The following is a 27,689-nucleotide window of genomic DNA, read 5'->3' as shown; positions in this document are numbered from 1 at the left end:
CACTGTCCCATATAGGGCTCACAATCTATATTCCGTATGAGTATGTCTTTGGCGTGTGGGAGGAAACTGGAGTGCAACCCACGCAAACACGGGGAGAACATACAAACTCCTTCCATATGTTGTCCTTGGCAGGATTAGAACCTAGGACTTCAGCCCTGCAAGGCTACAGTGCTAACCACTGAGCCACTGTCAAAAAATGGGCGATGGCGCAGATTTCACTGGTCAGAATTATGACTGAGCCATCTGCTGGCTGTGCTTCCTTGGTGGTGGTTTACAGGTGGAGAGTGTGCAGCTGGAGCAGACCTCAGTGTAGCTGCAGGGTTATTCATATGCAGGAGGAGGTTTTCTTAAGAATAATAAGCTCAGGACACCACAGCTTCTTGTATTGATTATTCTTGCTTAGTTGTGAAATCTCAAGAAGCTCAGTGTTATTCTCAGCAGCAATGACTGCAGGCACCTTACAACGGAGACCAAGAAATAACAAATTATCATCCATGGGCTAAACCAGAGTTATTACGGCACATTTATTAAACTACTTGCTACCTTTTTTTAGCGTAAATTGCGCCTTTTTGTGGTCTTTGGGCCTCTTCACAAGGAGTTTACGCTCCGTGTATTCTGTATACGCGCTGTGTATTCTGTACATTTTACACGTGTAAAAATACACGTGTAATATGTAGTTAGCCATTGAGTTCAATGGCATGTTCGTATAACGCGCATCTTTTTGCGCACGTCTGCGCGCGCGCAAAAAGATGCACGTTATACGAACATATCATTGAACTCAATGGCTAACTACATTTTACACGTGTATTTTTACACGTGTAAAATGTACAGAATACACGGAGCGTAAACTCCGTGTGAAGGGGTCCAAAATTTTTCTGTGCTACACTTCATTTATGATGCACTTTTGCCCCTTTTTTTTTCGAGATGTTAGGCTGCTCTCACCAATTTTGTTTTTTGTCAAGAAAAGGGGGCTTGTCCTTTTGAAAAAGGGGCAAAAAGTGCAAATGAATGCACTCCAGTACATGGAGCCCGTCGGGTCACAAAGCATTAAAATTTGCAACTGTACAATTTTCTAGCAAAAAAGGAGAAAAGTGCACATAGCTTGTAAGAGCATCTAAACTAACACATGCACAACATTTACAAAGAGGTGCGTCTACATCATAAATGGACATCACATTAAAACTAGTGCAAAAAAAAGGTGCACCTGCAAAAAATATGGCCAAAAAAGGAAGAGATGATAAATAACTCCCATTATGTGTTGTTATTAAGGTGTATCAGTTGTCTTAGAGCTAGGACTAGTTCACACGGGCCATATTGGGCCAGATCCAGCTCAAAAAACTGACTCCCATTGAAATTACCGTAATAGGAGCCAGTCATTTCCTTTTTCCACGAGTGGTTTGTTCCCGCTCGCAGAAAAAAGAAGCGACATGCCGTTTCTTCAGGCAAATTCTGCGGCTGATTCAGTCGCGGACATCCACCTTGTGACACCTCTCTCTTGACTAGGCTCATTCATTTGGGCCTAATCTGGAGCGGAATGCTGCAACTGGATGCCGATGCACTGCACTGGCATCGTCGCCGCTAGCTGTTTTTTTGACCGGAATCTGAGGCGACCTCTGTGTCAAATTCCGGTCCAAAAAACTCACATGTGAACTAACCCTTAGGGTTAGTTCAATACATAGTTAGGTGTCGAGGAATTTGGTTAGGAAAAAATCCACTTCAGGAATTAGGAAATGGTTTTTTGAAGCGTTTTTTTGACATGAGGCATTTTTGGAGCATTTTTTGAGGTGTGTTTAGTTTTGGTTTTTTTGCTCCAGCACATTGTATGGACCTTGAAAAAACCGCTAGCGGTTTTTGAAGCGGTTTTTGTAAAAAAAACGTGTTAAAAAAGTGTCAAAAACCGCTAGCAGTTTTTCCACCTCTCATTGACTTCTGTTGGGTTTTTTTTCAGGCGGAATCTGTCTGAAGAAAGGTCATTTCGCTTCTTTTTCCGCTAGAGGTTTACATAGGACTCTATTGTTTTGAAGCGGATTCCGCTTCAAAATCCTGACCATTTTACTACGTGTGGACTAGCCCTTATATACCCCCATAGTGTTTATACTCCTCATATACATTAGTGGTCTACACCTTCCAGCATATGCAGGTTCTAGTTACACAGCAACCTCCGAGTACCACATGTTATCACCTGTTGCTGAAGACATCTTATGTGTCTTGGCTAGTTACATGGTCTGTCCTGGATTGTCACTTAATAGCGCCCTTTTTGTTTTTTTTTGGAAATTTGGATGACTAGATATATGGTTTTCATTGAAACCTGCTTTGTTCAGTAGTGACAGGAGTATGAGGGATTTTTTTGTGCATGTTTTGCTATTCAGGTCCTTAAGAAAGCTGCATGACAGTCCCTTTAGGAGCTTTTAATGGAGATCTTATTGGTTTATCTAAGAAAATTGGCAAAAGCAGCATCATAGACAGTTATGCTTTGTTCAACGTTGTGCTGCTCTTTCCATCAGGTCTCCATTGCTCTATGTATTACGCTTTCAGTAAGTATCTCAAAACCTTTAGTATCCATTATGAATTATTGAGAAATAAAACATGGATCTTGACTGATCCACCCTTAGGCTAAGGTCCCACGTAGCGGGCAGCAGCAAGAAAGCGCTACGGAAAAACTGCGGCAGTAACGCATCACAGTTTTTCCGCCGAAGCTTTTCACAGAAAGTCCACAGAGGTTTCCTCTGAGGGCTTTCTGCTTCCATTATAACTATAGGTAAACCACCAGCATTTCCATAGCTATAATTAACATGCTGCGATTTCCAAAACTGCGACAGTTTTGGAAACCATAGCATTTCCACTGCGCTTACTTTTCTGCAATGTGTGGATGGGATTTGCTGTTTGTTTACGCCACGTGGGGGCCCCCACCTTAAATTGGAAACTGTGACGCTAGTGTGAACAAAGCCAAAGGTGAGAGGCCGGACCTGACACATACGCTCACACCATAAAGTCACTGCCACATTCCCAGGGTCTAATGAAATCCACAGTACGACCGACCTGATACAGGGAGAGTTATTGACACAAAGGTCACATCATCTTCTCAGAAATTCAATTACGGGGAGGGAACAGCAGCGGCCGGTGACATGTTGACACAAGATGCTTCTCCATCTCTCTCGGAGATGACGCCCGAGGCTCCAATTTATTCTCTGCAGGAATCTGCGGGGTCTTACAATGCTAAATGTACGTGGGAACCTGCACCCTGTATAGTCTGCAGAAGAGCTGGCACTGTCTAATATACGCAGCTTTTATTTCCAGTTGATCAATCATATCTAAAGAGCTGGTACCCCAGACATTGAAATTCTTGGGTCATCCTGTTATGTTTTTGGATGACTATTAATGACTGTGTTATGTATCACCCATGTATCGCAGACCTCAATAAGTGATCAGGGGATATAACATAGCCGAACTGTCAAGAGTCAAAGAACGCAATCACCGCTTGTATGGTAAATGTAATGAATCCTACCCTACACCAGTGGGGAATAACGACAACTACCAGGTTGTTTTGACATTCTGCGGCTGTTAGGGCATGCTGGGTGTTGTAGTTTATCTACAGCTGCAAAGCTACAGGTTGAAGAGCATTACTGTTGTATCATGCTATAAAGTAGATGTGAGGACGGTTCCCCTGGAAATGATATTTAACGACTGAAAAATGATGATTTCCCCTCTGACAAGTGCAAATGATGTCCAATGAATCTACTCCATAACAGTCTGAATAAACCAGAGAAAAGAAAACAATTGCCCTCAAGTCATTCACATGGGAGTCGATTAGTATGTGGGGGCCATTGCATGTTGCCGTGGTTACGGTGCCGTTACTTTGTAACACGCGAGGTGAATTTCAGAACATTCTTTTCTTGCCAGGAGAACAATGCAGATGATGCGGACAATGTGTCCGATGCGTCCAGTTTTTTTGCTTTCAAGAAAACATACACGAGAGAAAAACAAGATTTTGTAGAATCTCAAAAAATTGTTGAAATCAAAAATTTTAGTTGGTCATTTATTAATTTAATATCTTTGTGTTGATAAATTTACTGACATTTACTAAGAAGTTTGTTGATCAACAATGGCCCATAGAAGTATTGAACAGCAGTGCGCCCTGCCCCGGACTCCTTAGAAGTGGGTTCCCCAAACAATCAGGGCTATAGTGCAGCCTACGAAGAGCCATGTAGTCCCTGCACAACGCTTGAGAGGAATCGATGGCAAGCGAGCCCTTGTGGAGGCTTTTTAGTGGATCTCGTAATATATTCAGTACAGTATAGTGGGCTATGCCACCCTTATGTCCACCACGTTGGGCAGAGTACCTGTTAAGACAGTGGTACTCAACTAAAGAGAAGAAGTTTAGCTTGCCATGTGTCAGGTATTGCAAAGAGCAGGAATACACCTCTATTCAGACGAACAATGTGCAAAACGGCCATGAAAAAGGGACAATTTTCATGGCTGATACGCATCCATGGGGCGCACATTTTCACAGATCCCTCATAGATTTGAGTCTATTGAGGGATCTGTGAAAATGGACAAAAATAGGGAATGTGATATTTTCTGACAGTCTATAAAAATGAACCGGAAAAATCGGTCTTGCGAATACCCTTGCTCAAATAAATTTATTTTAAAGCATCCACATGATGGCAGTGAACATTGTTCATGTGAATAGAGGCTACTGACATGAACACATTCACATAGCCATACACATAAGATATGTATCTGCAGATTCAGATATATTTGGTAGAATCTGCCCATAATCTGATGTCTCCTAATATTACAGCAGAAGCTACTAGGATCCGCTAGATCTGACACTGATTTGCAGATGAATAGTTTATGTATGGCCAACTCTAAAAGGATTAATGTAAGTTGTGGAAAATGTGAGTTGTGCTTAAGTGAATGAGATGGGCAGCGTACCACTCACAACCTGTAGATGGGTGTGGTGCTGCTGTTGGAAGAAAGCAGCAATGCCTTTCTTCTTCTTTCCAAGGTCTCCCTGCGACACATATTGGGAACTTGTCTTTTTTTTTCCAGTTTTTTCTGTTTGTATTAGCTTTTTGATTGTAAGGACTAGTTCACACGGGGCAAGGTATGGCGTTTTTTGGTCCTGATTGTGACACGGGAAACCACGTCATAACAGGACCAAAATGCGTCTGCCGCGGCTTCCCGCTCCGGAGTAGGCCTAAATGAATGGGCCTAGTCAGGAGGGTGCTGCCGCGAGGCGGGCGCAGGGGCTGAATCAACCGTGGAATCTGCCTGAAGAAAGGGCCGCTCGCTTCCTTTTTTCGTGAGTAGGAACATACGTCTTGCCCCATGTGAATGAGCCCTAATAAGGGCAGAACTGTAACCAGGAAGCTGAAGAGATTGTAGTCCAGGTATTTTATTTTTGTATCTCTAAATACATTGGTTACAGCCTCAGAATATTTAGTGAGTGTCATGGCGGCAATGTGTTATTGCATTCACAATGTACATATTGCGTACAATCCTGTCAATTAACCTAATAGTAATCCTCGGCACGTCCTTCATCTGGATCCTCAGCTCTTAATGCGGAGAATTAAACCCATGTTTCTCTGTCACGCCGATGAAATTTCACTTGCGCTGAATTTGCCGGGAAGGCGACAATCTTATTAATCACTTTTTCGAGGTCTTGCTCTTTGACAGCGCGGCTTCTGCCGGTGGAGAAAGTGTCATTTGTTTTAATGAACAATTATATCCTGGGCACAAAGCCTTATCTGCTTCATGGTGACAGCACCCGACTTAAATAATTCAATTTATTATTACAGGGCGAGAATGCCTTATAATAGAAGATATAGAAGGTAATATATTACACTGGGGGTGCAGAGCGGAGCACACTTTGGGCCCATGAAATAAGGCCCTCAGTTCTATCATCATGTGGCCCCCAGCAGCTGCATTCAGTCCCTGAGTCACTCTTTGATAAAATATTACTCCACCAGTCTCCATTATGTTTTTTTTTTTTGTTTTTTTTTGAAAGCTTGGTGACAATTAATATGGCCTCTTTTGCAGCCCCCACAGAGGACCTCTGACTCATTTCAGGGCTCCTGAATGGAAACAATGATATAGTGTTACAGTGATATAGGAACAGAGCCTATATTAGGAGGCAGGGGTCTGGAAAAACTGGGTGAGAAGCCCTGTAAAACAACCATACTAGACTCCATTACTCTATGGAGAGCTGATAGAGCTTAAGGAGTATTGAACAAAATGGCACCCCCTGTGTCTAGCTGAAGGAAGATCACTGCAGGAGACAGAAGATAAATAGATGACCTCCTGGAGGGGTCCCTTACTTTCTCGTCTGTGGGAGGGGTGCCTATGTGTCTGTACATCTTAAGGTCATCCCATTTGCAGCAGTGGAGATATGACAGAACCTGCTGCTCCTTCATCCCATGAGGCAGTTATCATCAGGTCTGTCATCATGGGGCCTGTCTACGAGGTAATAAAGTTTAGTGCTCACTTCCCCGTCTTGTATGTTCTCCACATACAAGTAATTAGTTAAGTGATCTGGATAATTTGTCCGTCATCTGAGGCCTCACTTGCTGCAGACGCTTGTGGACAGATGTGCAGTGACCAGACTGGTCCTGGCCATAGGGAGTATGTGACCCTCTGGGTGGCAGATGTCCCCTACACAGGGGGGAGGTCAAATGCTATTTCTAACAATGAACATTAATGAAAATGCATCTGTCATCTTCAAAACCAAGCAAAAAGTGAGGCTTTACATGGGGCTGTTTCATGTCAAACACAGTACAGCCCCCACCCCTTATCCCAGGGTCATATGAGAGGCCAATCTATACAGTTCTGTGGACTGCAGCCCTTATGTTCAGCACAGTATGGGTTAATGTCAACCATGTTTTTTTTTTAACATCAGCAGCATTGTTGAATAAAAAGCTTTATTCCAGAAGGCCAGAGGCAAGCTGCAGGGCCCCACAGCCTCACGTGGCATTTAGTCTATCCTCTTATGTGGTAGAAGGGTCTTTACTAGAGATGAGCGAACAGTGTTCGATCGGATATCAGGCTGTTCGAGATGTTCAATTCGAGTCGAACACCGCGTGGCAAACTCACTAAAAATTTGTATCCCCTCCCACCTTCCCTGGCGCTTTTTTTGCACCAATAACTGTGCAGGGGAGGTGGGACAGGAACTATGACAACAGAGGCATCGAAAAAAAGTAATTGGCTGGATAATTCAGGTGACCTCCAATTTATTCGAACAGTGGATTTAATATCCGGTTCATATGAGACTGTGAACTGTGTGACTGTGAGACAGGGACAGATGTACAGGCAGGGTTAGCTAGGGATTACCTTTATTTAGATGGGAATGTCTCACTCAGCTCTTCGGGGCTCTATCTGGTCGGGATCCCTGTCAGCTTGCGATATGTGGGAGCTGACTTTTTAACATAGGAATGCATTGACCAGCGTTGATTGGCCGAATGCCATACAGAGTATAGCATTCGGCCAATCAACGCTGGTTCTGCCGGAGGCTCGTCTGTGAGTAGGCGGAGTCTAAGATCGGACCAGAATGGAGACTGCTGTGGACTGATCTTAGACTCCGCCTCCTCCGACAGAAACAGCGTTGATTGGCCGATTGCTTTACTGCATCTCCGGTGTAGCCGAGCTGAGCGTACAGCCAGCACTGCTACATCTCAGCATAGGAATGCATTGACCAGCGTTAATTAGCCGAATGCCATACAGAGTACAGCATTTGGCCAATCAACGCTGGTTCTGCTGGAGGAGGCGGAGTCTAAGATCAGTCCACAGCAGTCTCCATTCTGGTCCGATCTTAGACTCTGCCTCTTCACGGACGAGCGTCCAGCAGAACCAGCGTTGATTGGCCGAATTCTGTACTCTGTATGGTATTCGACCAATCAATGCTGGTCAATGCATTCCTATGGGAAAAAGTCAGCTAGCGCATATCGCAAGCTGACAGGGATCCCGACGTAATACAGTGACTTGGGCATGTTAGATGCCCCTAGACATGCTTCCCCTGCTGTCCCAGTTGCATTCCAGGGTGTTGGCATCATTTCCTGGGGTGACATAGTGGACTTGGTGACTCTCCTGAGTCGAATGGTGGGATCCCCCTAAACGAGTATTTATTCCCCATAGACTATAATGGGGTTTGATGTCCGATCGAACAGTCGAGTATTGAGCGGCTACTCGAATCGAACATCGAACATTTTGCTGTTCGCTCATCTCTAGTCTTTACCGCTTTTAAAAAGCACCAGAGAACATAACAATGCACGCAAATAATGCTATACAGGGTAGGTGGAAAGAGGGGTGACAACTATGCATACTGGAATGGTGACCATTGAAGGTTGTTATAGAACATCTGTTACCCCACAGGACAGAAGATTATATTTCCAGGTCTTTTTATAGGGTTTGTAGGGTTCTTTGTATAGAAAAGAATACTTATTCTGAAGAATATAAGCCACACTGTGGACGTCTAGGTGATGTCTCTGGAACAACCCTAATGTGATTTCTGTGTTCTCTGATATGTAGCCCCTCCCCCACCCCAGCCGCCCATCTATCAGGGTACAGTACTGGGACATCAGAGGGACGGTTACAGCTAAATAATTAAGGTCTGTCCAAAAAAAGACGCCATTTGATTAATAAGATTTTTCTAAATGTGTCAACACTTAAATGAAAGTCATGAATCTTCTCCTCTTTAACTGTGAAGAAGCCTCAACAAACACAAGTCAGGAATAAATCATCAGTTATCAGGGGGAGAGCGGAGTGACGGATGAGGCTGTGCCTGGAGGTAGATAGGAAGGGTCACAGAGTGTCACTCTGGGGGTGCTCTGCTATAACGCATAGGGGAGAGTCAGAATCTTTGCAAGGTATGGGGCCGAGTGCTTTAAGTTAGTGATACTCTGCGCTCTTATAAAGGATGGTTACTATATTGTATGTGGTACATGTATAGATCAGAGTGCCTACATTGCAGTGGTGGTGGTACCCTCGATAACCATGGTGCCTACATTACATTGGTGGTCCTTTGCTTTGTTCTACACTCATAGATGGGAGAGCTACATTGCAATGCTCTTACTGTATGCAGGGGAAGGAAAGACAGATAGGAAGGACAGCCTACATTGCAGTGGTACTAAAATATTAGGGAGGGCTAGCATATTGCAGAGGTGGTAGTATAATACAGGGGGTTGACTGCATCGTGTTGATGAGGCTATTGTAGTGTACGTAAGGCTAATGGCCCACAGCGCGCGGTTCTTTCCACAGTGCTTTGAACAGAAAGTTCACAGAGTTTTCCTCCGCGGACTTTCTGTTACAATTATATCTAAAAGGAAAACCTCCGACGTTTCTGTAGATATAATTGACATGCTGCAATTTTCAAAACCACGACGGTTTTTGCAGTGTGTCCGCACTGCGATTTTTTTCCACAAAGTGGGCATGGAATTCGCATGAATTCCATCCACTTTACAAGTACTATAAAACACCATGATTTTTCCTGCGGCGTTTCCGCTGCGGCCAAATCGCAGCGTTTCCGGCCCGTGGGCCCCAGCCTTAGTGGTGATTTTTTCATAGACTGGGTTTATACATTACAAGGGTATGTAAATTATGTGAGTGATATTATCTTCTGTTATAAAGGAGGTTAGTATTTCTTAATAGTGGTACTTTGATATAGGAAAGCATTAATATCCATCAGATTGCTTACGCTGATAGATGGGGATGACTTCATTATATAGGTGGTACTGTGTTAGTATATGAAATTAGTGGTACTCAGATAAGGGACAGTGTATGTGTTACATAGCTGGTGTTGTGTTGATATATAAGAGCGGAGGTACTCGGATATGGGAGAGTAGAATGTGTGTAATATATAAGTGGTTATATGTTAGTATATAAAGGCGATGTAGTCGGATAAAGGAGAGTGTGTGTAATACATAAGTGGTTATGTGGTAGTATATATGAGGGTGGTGGTACTATGATAAGTGAGAGTGTATGTATTACGTGGATAGTGCTGTATTATTAGTATGTGAAAGATGGGGTAGCTATATTGATAGTTTACTTTTCTAATATACTTGTTTCCTTTTTTCTAGTTTTAAGGGATGACTTTCGCCAGGCTCCCAGTGATGTGGTGGTGGCGGCAGGAGAACCAGCGGTAATGGAGTGCATCCCACCCAGAGGCCACCCTGAGCCCACTATATCCTGGAAGAAGGAAAATGTCCGCATCAGTGATAAGGATGAGCGCATAACGGTGAGTGTATTCAGGGCAACACATATCATCCACAGGGATTATAAGTTTGTATAGCTTTGTATGAGGGTCTCCCTCTGTCGACTCCTTCATATTTATGTCTTATGCGGGGGTCTTTATATTGTAAGCTGCAGTAATGAAGACACCAGCATACCTAAAAATATTCTGTGTACGACACTGCAGAACATGTAGGTGCCACACAAAGAACAGAATGATATTGATGATACTTATTATATTTATTAACTATGATGTATCTTGATACATTGTCACATTGCTGCTTCTTAATGTTCACATCTTAGATCCGGGGAGGGAAACTGATGATTTCCAATACCAGGAAGACGGATGCCGGGATGTACGTGTGTGTGGCGACCAATATGGTGGGAGAACGAGACAGTGAGCCGGCGCAGCTGGTAGTCTTTGGTACGTTACAATCTGTGAAATTGCAAAGCAAGTAGTGTCACTCATTGCCAGGAAGTGATTCATGCTGGAGATAAGGCACAACTAGAGACATTTGTTCTGTAGGAGGAGAAAATGGAGACTAATTATCCTGAGAATTAAACCACAAGAGAGAAAATCACATTCCTGACGCTTCCGATGGGAAGGAAAAACATAGTCATGTTCTCTCCGATTAACCCTCTCTGTCAAGTCATTCCTATCTCTTTAGCTTTAGCAGAAACAACACTGTTTGGCATCCATTACCTTTCTTCTGGGAAGACTGGGTTACAATCTGTATAGCCACCCTGCAGCACCTACAAAGGTTGTCAACAACTTCTCAATCTTCTGAATGGCAAATCTGATCTCGTATCACAACATAAAAAGTAGCTTTGCTTTTCTGGACTGCAGGAAAGCTGAGTACCATGAGCTACACCATACACAGCTGAATAGAATTTCTCAAATCTAATCAGACATCAACCCAAGATCTCATATTTACTGAGTAGAATGATCTTATTGACCTTCTCTCCTCGCAGAGCGTCCCACCTTTGTAAGAAAACCTATAAACCAGGTGGTCTTAGCGGATGATGTTGTGGACTTTCAGTGTGAGGTTCATGGAGACCCAATGCCCACTGCTCGTTGGCGGAAAGAAGAAGGAGAGTTACCCCGGGGAAGGTGATTATATTAGCATTTGTTTGCCACTAATTTGATTTTACTTTTTCTGTGTCGTATATGTATATCAGTCGTCATTATTGAGGCTTCTTCCTGCAGTCTGTGTGCAGCACTTCCTAATAATCTTTGGTCTAGTTACTTGTAGTTCACATTCACTTTGTTCTTGTTTTAATGAAATCCGCTTTCCGTGTACTCACTTCCTGCTCAGCTTGTGCGCATAAACAATAGACCTATTATAATTAGTAGCGCTGCAGTTTAAAGCATAGGGGAGCGACAGAGTATCAGACTGGACTCTAATCAGTACGGTCTAGATTACCACAGACGCCAATGGACAGCGCAGGTAAGCCCTCGTTCATATCAGCGTTTGGATTCCGTCTGGGGGAGTCCGCATGGTGACACCCCCCCCCGGATGGAATACCAAACGCAAGTGCAAGCACTGGTGCAGTAAAAGCACACGGACCCCATAGATTGTAATGGGGTCCATGTGCTTGCCACAAGATCTCTGCAGGGATCTCGCGGACAGGATACTTTCCTGTCTGCATGATTTGTGTGGGCAGCGCGTGGCCAACACAAGGACCCCATTATGGTCCGTGTGCTTTTACAGAACAGCGTTTGCAATTGCATTTGTATTCCATTCGCGGGGTTCCCCATGTGGACTCCTCCGGACAGAATACAAAAGCAGATGTGAACGAGGGGTAAGCTGGAGTCAATATTCATAGATGTGCCTGAAATGGAGCAGAGCTAGTGGACAGATGACACTGAATAAAATAGATATGAGGTCAGCAACACCCACAGATGTGGACTTGGATACTGTTTGTAAGGTCACAGCTGAATAAAAATATTTTAACCGGAAATTGAACATTATTTTATATTACGATTGTGTGAATTTCAGGTATGAGATTCGCAGCGACAACACTTTGCGAATCTCCCGAGTGACAGCAGAAGATGAGGGAACATATACCTGTATTACAGAAAACAGCGTCGGCAAATCTGAGGCCTCAGGCTCACTCAGTGTTCATGGTAAGAGACAGGCATCCTGGGATCGGAGGAACCAAGTCATTGCACTCCTTATAATGGATACCTTAACATGATGATGATACATACTGGATTAACCCCTGACATGCTGACCTGTTATACTCTAATGTGCTGGCACAACAACCATATCTTTATTGTAGTTTGTAGCTTTATGTTCATATTTCATGTTGTCTCAGTATTACACGGTGTACTCATCTCATGCTTTCTTTTATTTCATGTGTATTCACGTTGCTCCAGTCGGCCCATTCTGTAAGTATCCATTTCATCTCATTTCATGCATGACGGGTGGGGCTTTGGCACCAGTCACTGATCTTTCTTTTTTGTATGCTATTCTGGAGATAATTTATGTGTCAGCGTCTATTTGTCAGGTTTATTTTTATCCCTTTAAAATTTTATCAGACTTGACTGAAATCCTTGCTTGTTATATAGGTCTTTAACCGGCCCCCCACCCCAATCCAGTGTAAACATGACACACATCACTGTTGTATATGTTCATCCTGATCATTCTGATTCATGAATAAAATGCCAGAAACACAGTGAATACTGTCAGTTGCCAGAGGCAAAATTAGCCATTCAGGATGACAACCCCTCTGGGCACTCGCTTCAGCTCTTTAAGTAGAAAATCAGCTATTTTCTGAGGCTCATAAAGTCTTTTCTGCCTTCAATTTTAATATTACATTCCAGGCAGCGAACAATCTACTGATCTCCTGCCCTGTAAACCCGTCTCCCTTATCAGCCGCAGCACTCGATGCCGCTGTGTCATGAGTCGGGTCCCTTTCAACTCCGCTGCCGTGTTTGATGTGAGGAAGAGATGAGCGCTCAGTCCTGATATGATGTTATTAATGATCTCTGGCTTCTGTGGAGTCCTTTGAAGCCAAGTGAAAGTTTATCAGGATTTCGGTGTTCTCTGAGAGTCTCACCCCCTGGCACACAGCATTCCACCACCCAGAGAATTAATGATAATGGTTCTGCATCTGCCCGCTCTTCATAACCCCTCCCAACTGATGGCGAAACGATAAAACATACAGTGCTGAGTTTATTGGGGTGTATTACCTCACAAGGAACATAAAGCAGGGGGTGCTATGAATATTTAAAATGCTGCATGCATACATAGACCTTCTGGGAGCCCTTTACCAGGCGGGGAATAGGCTCATATCGTAGCGTAATTATGTGCGGGATGAGGAGATGCTTACCCCGGATTATTTACATCTCCTTGCTGCATCATGTATCTCTGAATGTACAATGGGATTCACAGCGTGGAATCTTCTCAACGTCTTCCAACATAATTTCCATGAATGATCCCATCTCTCTTTACTATACAAGAGCAAAAAAATAGCCGTAAAACATCTGATATTTAGTGTTCAGTTCATAGGCATGCACATTACATGTCAGGATAGGTTTGCATCAGTCCACACCATCACCCCCTGCCCCTCAGTCATCATGTAGCCTCATACACAGATAATCAATACAGCGCAGATCAATTCTCGTGTTCATTAGAGAAAGATCTGCAGTGTAAGAACTGAACACTGACCGGGGGCTAAGGGGGAGAAGTTGGCTGAGCCCTTCATGCCATAATCTTTAGGGACAGCTTGCTGCTGAGCCAGTGTATCTAAGCCTACGATGTGTGATACTGTCTAAGCTTATGATGCGCCTTAGACTGTGTTTCCATGTGCATTAGACCAGGATGATGTCCAGGATGCTGTGAAATTTTGTCAGATAAAATGCTTGCACCCAGAAACCCTACAGACCCGAAAAAAGTCAATGGGATCTATTGGGCAACCTTGGCGATGTGACAGAGGCAGCACTTCTGTGATTTTTGTTTCCTGCTTCTGTGACGGAATAAAACAATGTTGTCTAAGGCAGATGTGAACAAAAAGAGTATCACACTAGGATCATGCGTGAAACTGCTAAACCAGAGTATCGGAGTCTGTTACATGTTATACTGCCGGTATGATACTGTCTGCTGAGCTACTGTATCTAAGATTATCATGTGTGATGTCTTCTGAGCCAATGTATCTAATCCTCTCTTGCAATCTCACAAGAAGCCTAGATTTACATGCACATTGTACATTTGGAGACATATACTTACATGTTTTTCATCACTGCAGTTCCACCTCAGCTTGTGACCCGACCACGAGATCAGATTGTTGTCCAGGGGCGCACAGTGACTTTTCAGTGTGAGACCAAAGGGAACCCTCCACCCGCTGTGTTTTGGCAGAAAGAAGGAAGCCAGGTAAGCGGTGCATTGGAATTAATAGTTGTGATCTCTGAATATGGATTATCTTCAAACAGAAATGTCATGTAAGATCAGCAAACTGTCAAAGTATAGACCTTAGAGGGAGATTCAGAGGAAGTGGCTGTAATCCAGACCCTAATGGAAATAACTGAGCATGATATTACAGGTTACAATGTTGCTAATAATTGACAACATCTGTGACACAATGAAGGCTGAACCTACTGTACCAAACTATAACCAGAAAACACCCCCTAAGAAGCAGCGGCTGGCAGTGTCAGGAGCCTGACGCTCAAAAATTGCTATTTTCTTATAGAAATTTAGATGAATATAATGTTTTTATTTCTGGGGTAGCAGAACATTTTTCAACAAAAGAAGCAAAGAAGTAACATTTAAAGGGGATTTGCCATTATGGACACTTATTCCCTATCTACAGGATAGGTGTCCGATTGCTGGGTACCCAATCACCGGGTCAGCCAGCAATCTGGAGGTCCTGTGACGGAAACTCCCTCTAAAGCCTCCTTGTGAATTGAGCGCCAGTACACTTGCTTATCTAGCGCTGCATTCACTGTTATGGGGCTACTTGGACTTACGCTTGCAGCCCCATAGAAGCGAATGGAGTGCCAATCACACAAACACAATATTATCCTGCTGAAAAATAATAGTTGGAAGCCCTGCCATGAAAGGCAACAAATCTGGCTACAGGATATCTTGCACATATCACTGAACTGTTAGTTTCCCTGATCGACCATGTCTTATGGAATGGCTCTCCAGAACATCACAATAGAAGTTGGTTTAGTGTGTCCCTCCACAGCAAGGACAAGAATGAAGCACTCACCACAAGGCCTCCATATTCAAACTCAACCATCATTGGATCCCAAAAAGATCCTGATTTGTTGCTAAAGTAGCATTTTAGGCTTCTCATTTATGACCACTGATAACAAAGGCTGTTCATTGAAGGAGCCACCTGTGTCTTCAAGATTTTACAGTGGGTCAAATGATCCTTTCTACTGGAGGTATGTCTGGGCCACCCAGAGCCTATTTGCCGTGTATACGCTTCATTACGTAACCACTGCTCCCAACAACTCCTAACAGCTATGTCAGAAGGTTCTAGATGGCAGTCAGTTCATCACAATGACCAGGCAGCTTCTCTCAGTCCAATAAGTATGTCTTTGATTGCATTATTGAGGTATGCCTAGTAGTATACGACCGCTCACCAAGAGGTACATTACCCAAAAGTAGCCTCTGAGTGTCTTTTTATAGAGCAACAGGGGAAGCAATACCCAGTGCCTAATCAGACCAGACCACATTGATAATAATTTCTATATCTGTCTGAGACATAACTGCAGTTCAAGTTTTGCAGCAATCCTATATTTCTAATTGGGTGCATTATGATTATTGCAATGAGTGTATTTTATCTTTAGGTGCCAAAATGTCCACTTTCATCTCCTGTAAATGGGGATCCTGAAATGAATCCCCTCTGCAGTGACACAGGAGAAGGTTGTGTTTCGGTCAGGTCAGAGATTAACCACCCAAGAAGAGACTGTATTGAAGTGTTTACAAAGAAAATGTGACCCGCTGGAACCTTTACCTAGCAGAGGTCATGTAGGCGCTGGGCCCGTTTACTGTCTCATGACATTTTAACCACAGTGATAACATTGATGTGGACAGAGCCTGAGATTAGCAGTTTCTCAAAAATTCTATGAATTTCTCATATTAAAGAACATTTTGTTTCAGGGAAAATTCATAATGTTTAGATATCATTTTGAAATATATGGGATTATCAAATATGGATTATTGGATGGTCATCGACTAATAGAACATTTGCAGGAGAACCAGGACTCAAATCCTAAAATCTTCTGCTATCACTTTGCCTTTATTAACCGGATTAGTCCTATTGCTTTTGGACTTGTCAATTACAGGATTCAAGAAACGTTTCACTCTCTCTTACAGGGTGGAGATTATGGAAACATCATAGAAGTATCTCTAAGGGATTGAGACTCTCATCACTGCCTTCCATAAATACTTTGCTGACATTTCTAAAATTCCCTTCCCCCTGATATTCTAATACAAAGAGTTAAGTTTCCCATTAATAGTCCCATTACTAGAACAAATAAACAGGCTGAGAGACACATAAAATGGGGAAGTATCTGGGGTGGAGGTCCAGGTCGCAGTGGAATGCACCTTTTACGGTGAGATCCCTTTAAGTAAACAGTAGAGATGAGACAAACTCTCCTAAGTAAACATAAGGTTGTGTATCCAGGGGTAGAGCACAAATAATGGCCTCACCCATCTGCTCCTATAATGTACTCCATGGGTGCTGTTTATTGTGGGGTGAGACCTCAGCCCTTTCTTCTGTGGGACTGATTTACTGCACGTAACACTGAGAAGGGACCGCTCACCCCTCCTGATATGTCTGTTTTACTAAGTAATTGTATGTTTTGTAATATAACACTTGTGTAGATTTTTTTCTTAGAGAAATCTGTCTTGCTTTGTTTCTCTGTTATACTTTCTAGAAATGTATGAATAAATTAAAGGCGTTATCCAATTTCACCAAATGAATGTTATCATTTGCATACTGAAAAGTTCTACAATTTTCTAATGTACTTTCTATATCTCTGTTTGTTGTCTTTATTTGTGTACTTTTAGTGGATAAAAATCAGTCCATGGTCATGTGATATACAGTCCCTGGTCATGTGATATACAGTCCATGGTCATGTGATATACAGTCCCTGGTCATGTGATATATAGAGATGAGCGAACAGTGTTCTATCGAACACATGTTCGATCGGATATCAGGGTGTTCGCCATGTTCGAATCGAATCGAACACCACGTGGTAAAGTGCGCCAAAATTCGATTCCCCTCCCACCTTCCCTGGCGCCTTTTTTGCACCAATAACAGCGCAGGGGAGGTGGGACAGGAACTACGACACCGGGGGCATTGAAAAAAATTGGAAAAAGTCATTGGCTGCCGAAATCAGGTGACCTCCATTTTAGACGAATAGTGGATTTCAAATCCGGGTCATATGAGAATGTGAACTTTGTGACTATGAGACAGGGATAGCTGTACAGGCAGGGATAGCTAGGGATAACCTTTATTTAGGGGGGAATGTTATTAAAAATAACTTTTTGGGGCTCTATCGGGTGTGTAATTGTGATTTTTGTGAGATAAACTTTTTCCCATAGGGATGCATTGGCCAGCGCTGATTGGCCGAATTCCGTACTCTGGCCAATCAGTGCTGGCCAATGCATTCTATTAGCTTGATGAAGCAGAGTGTGCACAAGGGTTCAAGCGCACCCTCGGCTCTGATGTAGCAGAGCCGAGGCTGCACAAGGGTTCAAGCGCACCCTCGGCTCTGATGTAGGAGAGCCGAGGGTGCACTTGAACCCTTGTGCACCCTCAGCTCTGCTACATCAGAGCCGAGGGTGCGCTTGAACCCTTGTGCACACTCTGCTTCATCAAGCTAATAGAATGCATTGGCCAGCGCTGATTGGCCAATGTATTCTATTAGCCTGATGAAGTAGAGCTGAATGTGTGTGCTAAGCACACACATTCAGCTCTACTTCATCGGGCTAATAGAATGCATTGGCCAGCGCTGATTGGCCAGAGTACGGAACTCGACCAATCAGCGCTGGCTCTGCTGGAGGAGGCGGAGTCTAAGATCGCTCCACACCAGTCTCCATTCAGGTCCGACCTTAGACTCCGCCTCCTCCGGCAGAGCCAGCGCTGATTGGCCGAAGGCTGGCCAATGCATTCCTATGCGAATGCAGAGACTTAGCAGTGCTGAGTCAGTTTTGCTCAACTACACATCTGATGCACACTCGGCACTGCTACATCAGATGTAGCAATCTGATGTAGCAGAGCCGAGGGTGCACTAGAACCCCTGTGCAAACTCAGTTCACGCTAATAGAATGCATTGGCCAGCGCTGATTGGCCAATGCATTCTATTAGCCCGATGAAGTAGAGCTGAATGTGTGTGCTAAGCACACACATTCAGCACTGCTTCATCACGCCAATACAATGCATTAGCCAGTGCTGATTGGCCAGAGTACGGAATTCGGCCAATCAGCGCTGGCTCTGCTGGAGGAGGCGGAGTCTAAGGTCGGACCTGAATGGAGACTGGTGTGGAGCGATCTTAGACTCCGCCTCCTCCAGCAGAGCCAGCGCTGATTGGTCGAGTTCCGTACTCTGGCCAATCAGCGCTGGCCAATGCATTCTATTAGCCCGATGAAGTAGAGCTGAATGTGTGTGCTTAGCACACACATTCAGCTCTACTTCATCAGGCTAATAGAATACATTGGCCAATCAGCGCTGGCCAATGCATTCTATTAGCTTGATGAAGCAGAGTGTGCACAAGGGTTCAAGCGCACCCTCGGCTCTGATGTAGCAGAGCCGAGGCTGCACAAGGGTTCAAGTGCACCCTCGGCTCTCCTACATCAGAGCCGAGGGTGCGCTTGAACCCTTGTGCAGCCTCGGCTCTGCTACATCAGAGCCGAGGGTGCGCTTGAACCCTTGTGCACACTCTGCTTCATCAAGCTAATAGAATGCATTGGCCAGCACTGATTGGCCAGAGTACGGAATTCGGCCAATCAGCGCTGGCCAATGCATTCTATTAGCCCGATGAAGTAGAGCTGAATGTGTGTGCTAAGCACACACATTCAGCACTGCTTCATCACGCCAATACAATGCATTAGCCAGTGCTGATTGGCCAGAGTACGGAATTCGGCCAATCAGCGCTGGCTCTGCTGGAGGAGGCGGAGTCTAAGATCGCTCCACACCAGTCTCCATTCAGGTCCGACCTTAGACTCCGCCTCCTCCAGCAGAGCCAGCGCTGATTGGCCGAATTCCGTACTCTGGCCAATCAGCACTGGCTAATGCATTGTATTGGCTTGATGAAGCAGTGCTGAATGTGTGTGCTTAGCACACACATTCAGCTCTACTTCATCGGGCTAATAGAATGCATTGGCCAGCGCTGATTGGCCGAATTCCGTACTCTGGCCAATCAGCACTGGCTAATGCATTGTATTGGCTTGATGAAGCAGTGCTGAATGTGTGTGCTTAGCACACACATTCAGCTCTACTTCATCGGGCTAATAGAATGCATTGGCCAATCAGCGCTGGCCAATGCATTCTATTAGCGTGAACTGAGTTTGCACAGGGGTTCTAGTGCACCCTCGGCTCTGCTACATCAGATTGCTACATCTGATGTAGCAGTGCCGAGTGTGCATCAGATGTGTAGTTGAGCAAAACTGACTCAGCACTGCTAAGTCTGCATTCGCATAGGAATGCATTGGCCAGCCTTCGGCCAATCAGCGCTGGCTCTGCCGGAGGAGGCGGAGTCTAAGGTCGGACCTGAATGGAGACTGGTGTGGAGCGATCTTAGACTCCGCCTCCTCCAGCAGAGCCAGCGCTGATTGGCCGAATTCCGTACTCTGGCCAATCAGCACTGGCTAATGCATTGTATTGGCTTGATGAAGCAGTGCTGAATGTGTGTGCTTAGCACACACATTCAGCTCTACTTCATCGGGCTAATAGAATGCATTGGCCAATCAGCGCTGGCCAATGCATTCTATTAGCGTGAACTGAGTTTGCACAGGGGTTCTAGTGCACCCTCGGCTCTGCTACATCAGATTGCTACATCTGATGTAGCAGTGCCGAGTGTGCATCAGATGTGTAGTTGAGCAAAACTGACTCAGCACTGCTAAGTCTGCATTCGCATAGGAATGCATTGGCCAGCCTTCGGCCAATCAGCGCTGGCTCTGCCGGAGGAGGCGGAGTCTAAGGTCGGACCTGAATGGAGACTGGTGTGGAGCGATCTTAGACTCCGCCTCCTCCAGCAGAGCCAGCGCTGATTGGCCGAATTCCGTACTCTGGCCAATCAGCACTGGCTAATGCATTGTATTGGCTTGATGAAGCAGTGCTGAATGTGTGTGCTTAGCACACACATTCAGCTCTACTTCATCGGGCTAATAGAATGCATTGGCCAATCAGCGCTGGCCAATGCATTCTATTAGCGTGAACTGAGTTTGCACAGGGGTTCTAGTGCACCCTCGGCTCTGCTACATCAGATTGCTACATCTGATGTAGCAGTGCCGAGTGTGCATCAGATGTGTAGTTGAGCAAAACTGACTCAGCACTGCTAAGTCTGCATTCGCATAGGAATGCATTGGCCAGCCTTCGGCCAATCAGCGCTGGCTCTGCCGGAGGAGGCGGAGTCTAAGGTCGGACCTGAATGGAGACTGGTGTGGAGCTATCTTAGACTCCGCCTCCTCCAGCAGAGCCAGCGCTGATTGGTCGAGTTCCGTACTCTGGCCAATCAGCACTGGCCAATGCATTTCTATGGGGAAAAGTTAGCTTGCGAAAATCGCAAACTGACAGGGATTTCCATGAAATAAAGTGACTTTTATGCCCCCAGACATGCTTCCGCTGCTGTCCCAGTGTCATTCCAGGGTGTTGGTATCATTTCCTGGGGTGTCATAGTGGACTTGGTGACCCTCCAGACACGAATTTGGGTTTCCCCCTTAACGAGTTTATGTTCCCCATAGACTATAATGGGGTTCGAAACCCATTCGAACCTCGAACATTTTAGTGTTCGCTCATCTCTAGTGATATACAGTCCCTGGTCATGTGATGGCCACACAGGTGCACAGCTTGTTACAAGACAGAGCTCTAATTACTCTGACCTTAATGAGCTGTACACCTGTTTGTCCATCACATGACCATGGACTGTATATCACATGACCATGGACTGTATATCACATGACCATGGTCTGATTTTTATCAGCTGGAAGTAAACAAAGAATGACTGCAAGCAGAGATCTAGAAAACTGTGAGGAATTGATATAGAAAGTATATGGGAAAATTGTATAACTTTCCTTTATACAATAACTTTTATTTGCTGAAACTGGAAAACCCCTTTAATCACTAGGTGCTCCCATTTGGGGGTGCTGGACATTTACCAGTCAGTGCCCATACTGTGTGAATAGCATCCAGTTGTCCGTTCACATTTGTGTTTTGACTTCCATTGTGCCGGTCCATCGAAGGACCTGAGGAACATACAATTGGAAAAAAATGCATAATAAAAATGAATGACAAGAATGAAGCCCGGGGTCCCATTTGAGTATAATAAAATCTGTCCGTTATTTAACTAAAATCGCTGGACAAAAAAGCCAGGCTTTATAACACTTTTTCGGCCAGTGATTTCTGATGGATCTGTGTCAGACGCAGTTGTGAATGTAATCTTATTCATATAATTCCAAGAGAAATAACAGAGTAAAAACACCACACATTCATAAGAAAAATGCTACAGCTTTGGGGAAATGTAACAGAGAATAAAGTATTTACAGAAACAAACATGTCAAGAGAGATGACAAGAAGGTGCAATTTAAAGGGAAACTGTGAGCGATTCTGTAGAAAAGCTGGGTGCCAACTAAACCAGCTGACATTCCAGCACCCATGTGGGTGGTTAGTCAGCTTTCCCAGAGTCCTGAAAGACAGCAGTGTCTGGCTATGGAGCAGCGCATGTGCCAGTGCACAGTCAGTCAGATTTTCCGTTCAGGACTCTTGAAAAGCTGGGTCATGCACTTTGTGGGAGATATAAATGGTTGAGTAGACTTCTACAACTGACACATAGTAAATGGTCACATCTGCTTTCCTTTTCCGGGTCAGGTCCTAAACCTCATGGAAACGACCCGTAAGGGGCAATAAATTTATTGTATCATTTAACAAGACCAGAAGAACTTTAATGAGTCAATGAAATTTCTGGCTAATTGGTCAGAGACTCGTGGAAGTCACAGTCTTATTAATAGGGACTATTTCAAGACGACGAAGCCTGAAATAAATGACTTCTGTTAATTGTTTCCAGTGTAGAGGGAATGTGTGTATTACATGGGAAACGCTCCGGAGTTATATGACCAGAAAAATCTGTTAATCTGGCAACTAATATTCCAGAAAGACTGAAATCTGACACGAAATACTGAAGAATACTTTGGATTGTCTTCAGACCAATAGACGGAGAGATCTAGCTATGCATACACATGTTACCTGCAGTCCTATGTATCAACACAGACAACACACAGTGATAACTAGATAGTAATTGTTACCTTCCTATGTATATGAAAGCCATTGATAACTGAGAGTCCAGAACTATTAATGGTGACCTTATGGTGCACAATGATAAATGACAAATCACTACATGTGTACATAGTCCCCTCTTATATTCCCCCCCATCAGAATTTGCATCTCATCCTATAATACAGTCTATTACAAATATAGATGCAAAGTAAATATCCTGTTTGGCCGACCATGGCTTTTATGAGACCCGGGGGAAGAAGTACACAATCTGCAGATTAAGTTGTTCTAAATAATTTATGGCTCATTAAATAAAGCTTTTACTGATCCATAACTCAAAGCTGATGTACAGTCTGGTTGTGTGACCCTCACACGTCTGTCTGGCTCAGGGCTCACACATGTAGACTGTATGTGGAGGATTACCAGACTACGCTTATACAACTGAATTTTTATGACCTGAAAAATTCAGGTTCAGGAATTTAAGGCTGAATTTTTCCACTTGACCAAATTCATGCATGGAATCTGCCGCAGAATTTGCAAATTCAGGCGGTATCAGCATCTGCCTCCAAAATGAATGGGAGGTGGTTTTAAGGCTTAATTTAGAGCTGATATTGAGGTGGAATCTGCCTTAAATTCAGCCGTGTGAATATATCCTTATAGTTATCCAGGAGTGACAACGTCTTACATAAGCATTTCTATTTCACTTACAGATCTTGCTATTCCCCAGCCAACCCCCACAGACTGTTGGGCGCTTCTCTGTATCTCCCAGTGGAGAACTGACCATAATAGATGTCCAGACGGGAGATTCCGGTTACTACATGTGCCAAGCCATCAGTGTGGCTGGAAGCATCTTGGCCAAGGCTCTCCTGGAAGTGGAAGATGGTAAGATGTGAGATAATTAAAATGTAACCTGTACTACCTGTGGCTAAATGGTGGTGACTGTCGGTGTGAACGTCTAAGTGCAGTACATTGGCATCCCTCTTAGGCCCTGATAAATGGGCCTAATCAGGAGGAAGTCTCGAGCCGTGGACACCGCGGCTGACTCAGCCGCGGAAGCCACTTCAAGATTGGGCATTGTCGCATTTTTTTCCCCTAGATGAAAAAAAATCAATAGTGGAAAAAAACTGCAAGTGACTCCCATTGAAATGAATGGGAGGCGTTTTTGAAGGTGAATTTTGAGGTGAATTCCGCTTCAAAATCCGCTTTCAAAAAACTCCCATGTGAACATATCGTAAACAGGGCATCCTTTGGGATATGTGAAAACTAAAGGTAAAATGGTAATAAGGGCATTTATGGGCAGTAGTGTTACATCCCAGACAACCTAATGACGTATGTCATGCCATTCACACTCATGAGGGGAGGCTGATCCGACCCGTTTTCCAGTCACATCCTTGCTTTCTATGCTAACTCAGTGGTAATGTTTTCCTCCTTGCTGGAAGTTGTCACTCTACATCAAAGGCGCCGTGTGTCACACGATAGGAACAACAGTATATGTATTGAACTCTTAGATCACAGAGTTACTGTAATGTAACCAATATGTACATGTAGCTTCTGGCCACCTATGGATCAAATGTCCAGCTTGATCTGTGTAACCTGTCTACCTGGCAATGTAAACTTCACTTGTAATGTGCGTGCTGTGTAATAAAACACAGACTGTCTCTCTTTTGTGTCAGCGCAGCAATTTGCGTCCCCCTTGTTTCGTGTCCACTCAATAAGACTATTATTGTGACACAGTCTAGTATCAGTATAGAGCTCCAAGCAATAGACAGTCAGTGATATTGATTTGGAGTGGCGCTGGCGCCGGGCAAGATGCATTACTGTATGGAGCATAATGGTTACAAAGCAATTGCAGCTGCAAGGCAGTGACTGAATGTACAGGATGGGTGGCCACAGGTGTCAATTGGCGGCAGGACGGTAGATTTACTCTTCATAAAATGCTTTTCATTGTTCTGTTGGCCATAATGCTGTTCAGTTAGTGTCAAACTGCAAAATACTGATCCGCAATACGGTTAGTTATGGATTGTATACCAGCAACATTGGATCTGCATTTCGTTTTGATCTATAGCAATATGAGCAGTCCCATGGAAGTGCCGTAACACCAAATACAGAATCTGTTTGATAAAGATCCAAAGCATAGAATTTATCCAAACTTTGAATATTATGGAAGTCAATGGAAATTTTGTAATTGCAACATCTATAAAAATAGTGAGGCCCTGCATATTTCATATAAGTTTATATTTTACATGCCAATGTGAATATCCCCATATATCTGCAGTACAGACTGTACACTGATGAAAAATCCACTCTTATAATAATCAAGCTTCTCGGCTTGACGGCTAAGAACCATTGCACCTGAAGAAGGGCAGAGTGTATGCCCGAAACGCGTAGTGTGTTGTTCCAATAAAGTCGTTTTTTTCACCTAAACCTATCAGCGCGGGTCCTCCTTGTCCTGGATTTGTAATCACAAATTCACAACTTGGTCCATTTTTGCACTCTTATAATAATGGCCTAATTATGTGTGCAAGTAAAAGCCATACATGTGTATATATAGTCCTAGCAACTCTAATACTACAATGCCATAATTGCCGATCATATTATTTCATTTTCAGCTGTAAAGCAAATAGAATAAAGTAAGTGTTTCTGTTCATTTCTCCGCCACTGCAGACAAGTCTCCGAGAGTAATTAATTAATTATTGCCCTCCGAAGACGATTTCATTAGTTGGCGGAGGAAGCGCTGATGGATGCATTCTCCTTCCCCCCGCTGTAGATCAGGGCGGCTTCACGGACAGTTTGTTAAACCAACACTATTAACGGAGATTCCTGGTGATGTCGCCCGTAATATAACAGATCGTTGATTAATCATTGATCGCAACGAGCAAGGTGTTTGTTATTCTGCTGAGTGAATGACGTCCATTCAGTCCAGATATTAATCAGGGATGAACCAGGAATTGATCTCTGGCAGGATATGGCCATTCTGCACTCCTAGGAACCCAATCTCTTGTGTCCAGGCTTATAGTGCTTCTCTCTCAAAAAGTAAAAAAAAATCCTTTATCCTCCGCAGTACATTTTCCTGGGTATGTATAAATATAAATGCATAAGTAAGCAGGTAGGCTTTTCAGGGTCTCAGAAAGCTGGGTAACATCCAATATGTATGATGTTATTCAACAGGGGTTGAGCTTAGTTATCCTACAATCTTGAATTGTAAATGCCTATTTATAGGGCGGCATGTAAAACTATATAACTACACAGATTTATCATATATTGGAAAGATGGGAAGCAAACAATGTGGACTATAATTTGGCCACATTGGTTTCACCCAACTTTTCCATGTCTGGTTTAATTCAATAATTGATTAGAATCTGAAGCAACCTAACAGAAGAATCACACTGAGGTCTACAAGACTTTTTCTTTTCTCCAAGTAAAGTAAGTGAAATGTTTTCTGTGTTGGCAGCCACGTCAGATCGAGTTCCACCAATAATCCGCCGAGGACCCTCCAACCAGACTCTGGCCGTTGATTCTGCTGTTCAGATGCAGTGTCATGTGACCGGGAACCCCCTACCTAGCACACATTGGCTGAAAGACGGACAGAGACTTGGGGGGAGTGACCCCAGGATCACCATACTGGACAATGGAACTTTACAGATCACCCATCTACAGGTCAGTTTGATATTTCCAGATCATCTACACTAAATTCTTCGATAATCTGTAGCATCTGACAAAAAAAAAAATGCACCCAGCGCTACGGGAGCGAGCGCAGCCACCAGGCATTGGCTGCTGGATAATCTGATTATAAGCGCAGGTTTAAATATCTCTTAATGATGTGCATGATTAGTTATTAACAGGAACACTCAGCAGCATTTATAAATATTAATGATATGCCAGATAAGGAGGTGCTGCCGCTCATTAGTCCTCATTTATAGAGATGAGCGAACACTAAAATGTTCGAGGTTCGAAATTCGATTCGAACAGCCGCTCAATGTTCGTGTGTTCGAACGGGTTTCGAACCCCATTATAGTCTATGGGGAACAGATACTCGTTAAGGGGGAAACCCAAATCCGTGTCTGGAGGGTCACCAAGTCCACTATGACACCCCAGGAAATGATGCCAACACCTCTGGAATGACACTGGGACAGCAGGGGAAGCATGTCTGGGGGCATCTAACACACCAAAGACCCTCTATTACCCCAACATCACAGCCTAACAACTACACACTTTACACACTCAATACCACCTCTCTGACAGTAGGAAAACACCTTGAAACATGTGTATTTGGCACTTGCAGTGAGGAGAGCTTGTCACCAGCAGTGAATTTGGCCCTTGTAGTAAGTTGAGGTTGGCACCAACATTTGTTTTGAAAATCAGGGTGGATTGAGCCTCTAACCAGCAGAGTTTGGGCAAATTCATGGTGGAGGGAGCCTCTAAACACCCCAGTTTGGGCAAATTCATGGTGGAGGGAGCCTCTAAAAACCCCAGTTTGGACCAATTCATGGTGGAGGGAGCCTCTAACCAGCCCAGTTTGGGCAAATTCATGGTGGAGGGAGCCTCTAACCAGCCCAGTTTGGACCAATTAATGGTGGAGGGAGCCTCTAACCAGCCCAGTTTGGACCAATTAATGGTGGAGGGAGCCTCTAACCAGCCCAGTTTGGACCAATTCATGGTGGAGGGAGCCTCTAAACAGCCCAGTTTGGGCAAATTCATGGTGGAGGGAGCCTCTAAAAAACCCAGTTTGGACCAATTCATGGTGGAGGGAGCCTCTAACCAGCCCAGTTTGGACCAATTAATGGTGGAGGGAGCCTCTAAACAGCCAAGTTTTGGGAAATTCATGGTGGAGGGAGCCTCTAACCAGCCCAGTTTGGACCAATTAATGGTGGAGGGAGCCTCTAACCAGCCCAGTTTGGACCAATTAATGGTGGAGGGAGCCTCTAACCACCCCAGTTTGGACCAATTCATGGTGGAGGGAGCCTCTAACCAGCCCAGTTTGGACCAATTCATGGTGGAGGGAGCCTCTAAACAGCCAAGTT

The 27,689-nt window shown here is 44.2% G+C and overlaps 1 protein-coding gene across 3 annotated transcripts in view; it reads left to right on the top strand.

Annotated features, from left to right (window-relative positions):
• Positions 1–27,689, top strand: part of ROBO3 (roundabout guidance receptor 3) — a 290,365-nt gene that overhangs the window by 214,409 nt on the left and 48,267 nt on the right. For all 3 annotated transcript variants that reach the window (XM_075280067.1, XM_075280069.1, XM_075280068.1), the window contains exons 3-9: positions 10,071–10,228; positions 10,525–10,645; positions 11,194–11,332; positions 12,222–12,349; positions 14,473–14,597; positions 23,379–23,550; positions 26,120–26,325. In XM_075280067.1, coding sequence (XP_075136168.1) covers positions 10,071–10,228; positions 10,525–10,645; positions 11,194–11,332; positions 12,222–12,349; positions 14,473–14,597; positions 23,379–23,550; positions 26,120–26,325 — 1,049 coding nt within the window. The remainder of the gene's footprint in view (positions 1–10,070; positions 10,229–10,524; positions 10,646–11,193; positions 11,333–12,221; positions 12,350–14,472; positions 14,598–23,378; positions 23,551–26,119; positions 26,326–27,689) is intronic.

This window comes from Leptodactylus fuscus, chromosome 6 (genome assembly GCF_031893055.1).
Source record: "Leptodactylus fuscus isolate aLepFus1 chromosome 6, aLepFus1.hap2, whole genome shotgun sequence".
Classification (NCBI taxonomy): Eukaryota; Metazoa; Chordata; class Amphibia; order Anura; family Leptodactylidae; genus Leptodactylus; species Leptodactylus fuscus.
Note: the sequence above shows the minus strand (reverse complement) of the source record. Positions and strands in the feature narration are given on the sequence as shown.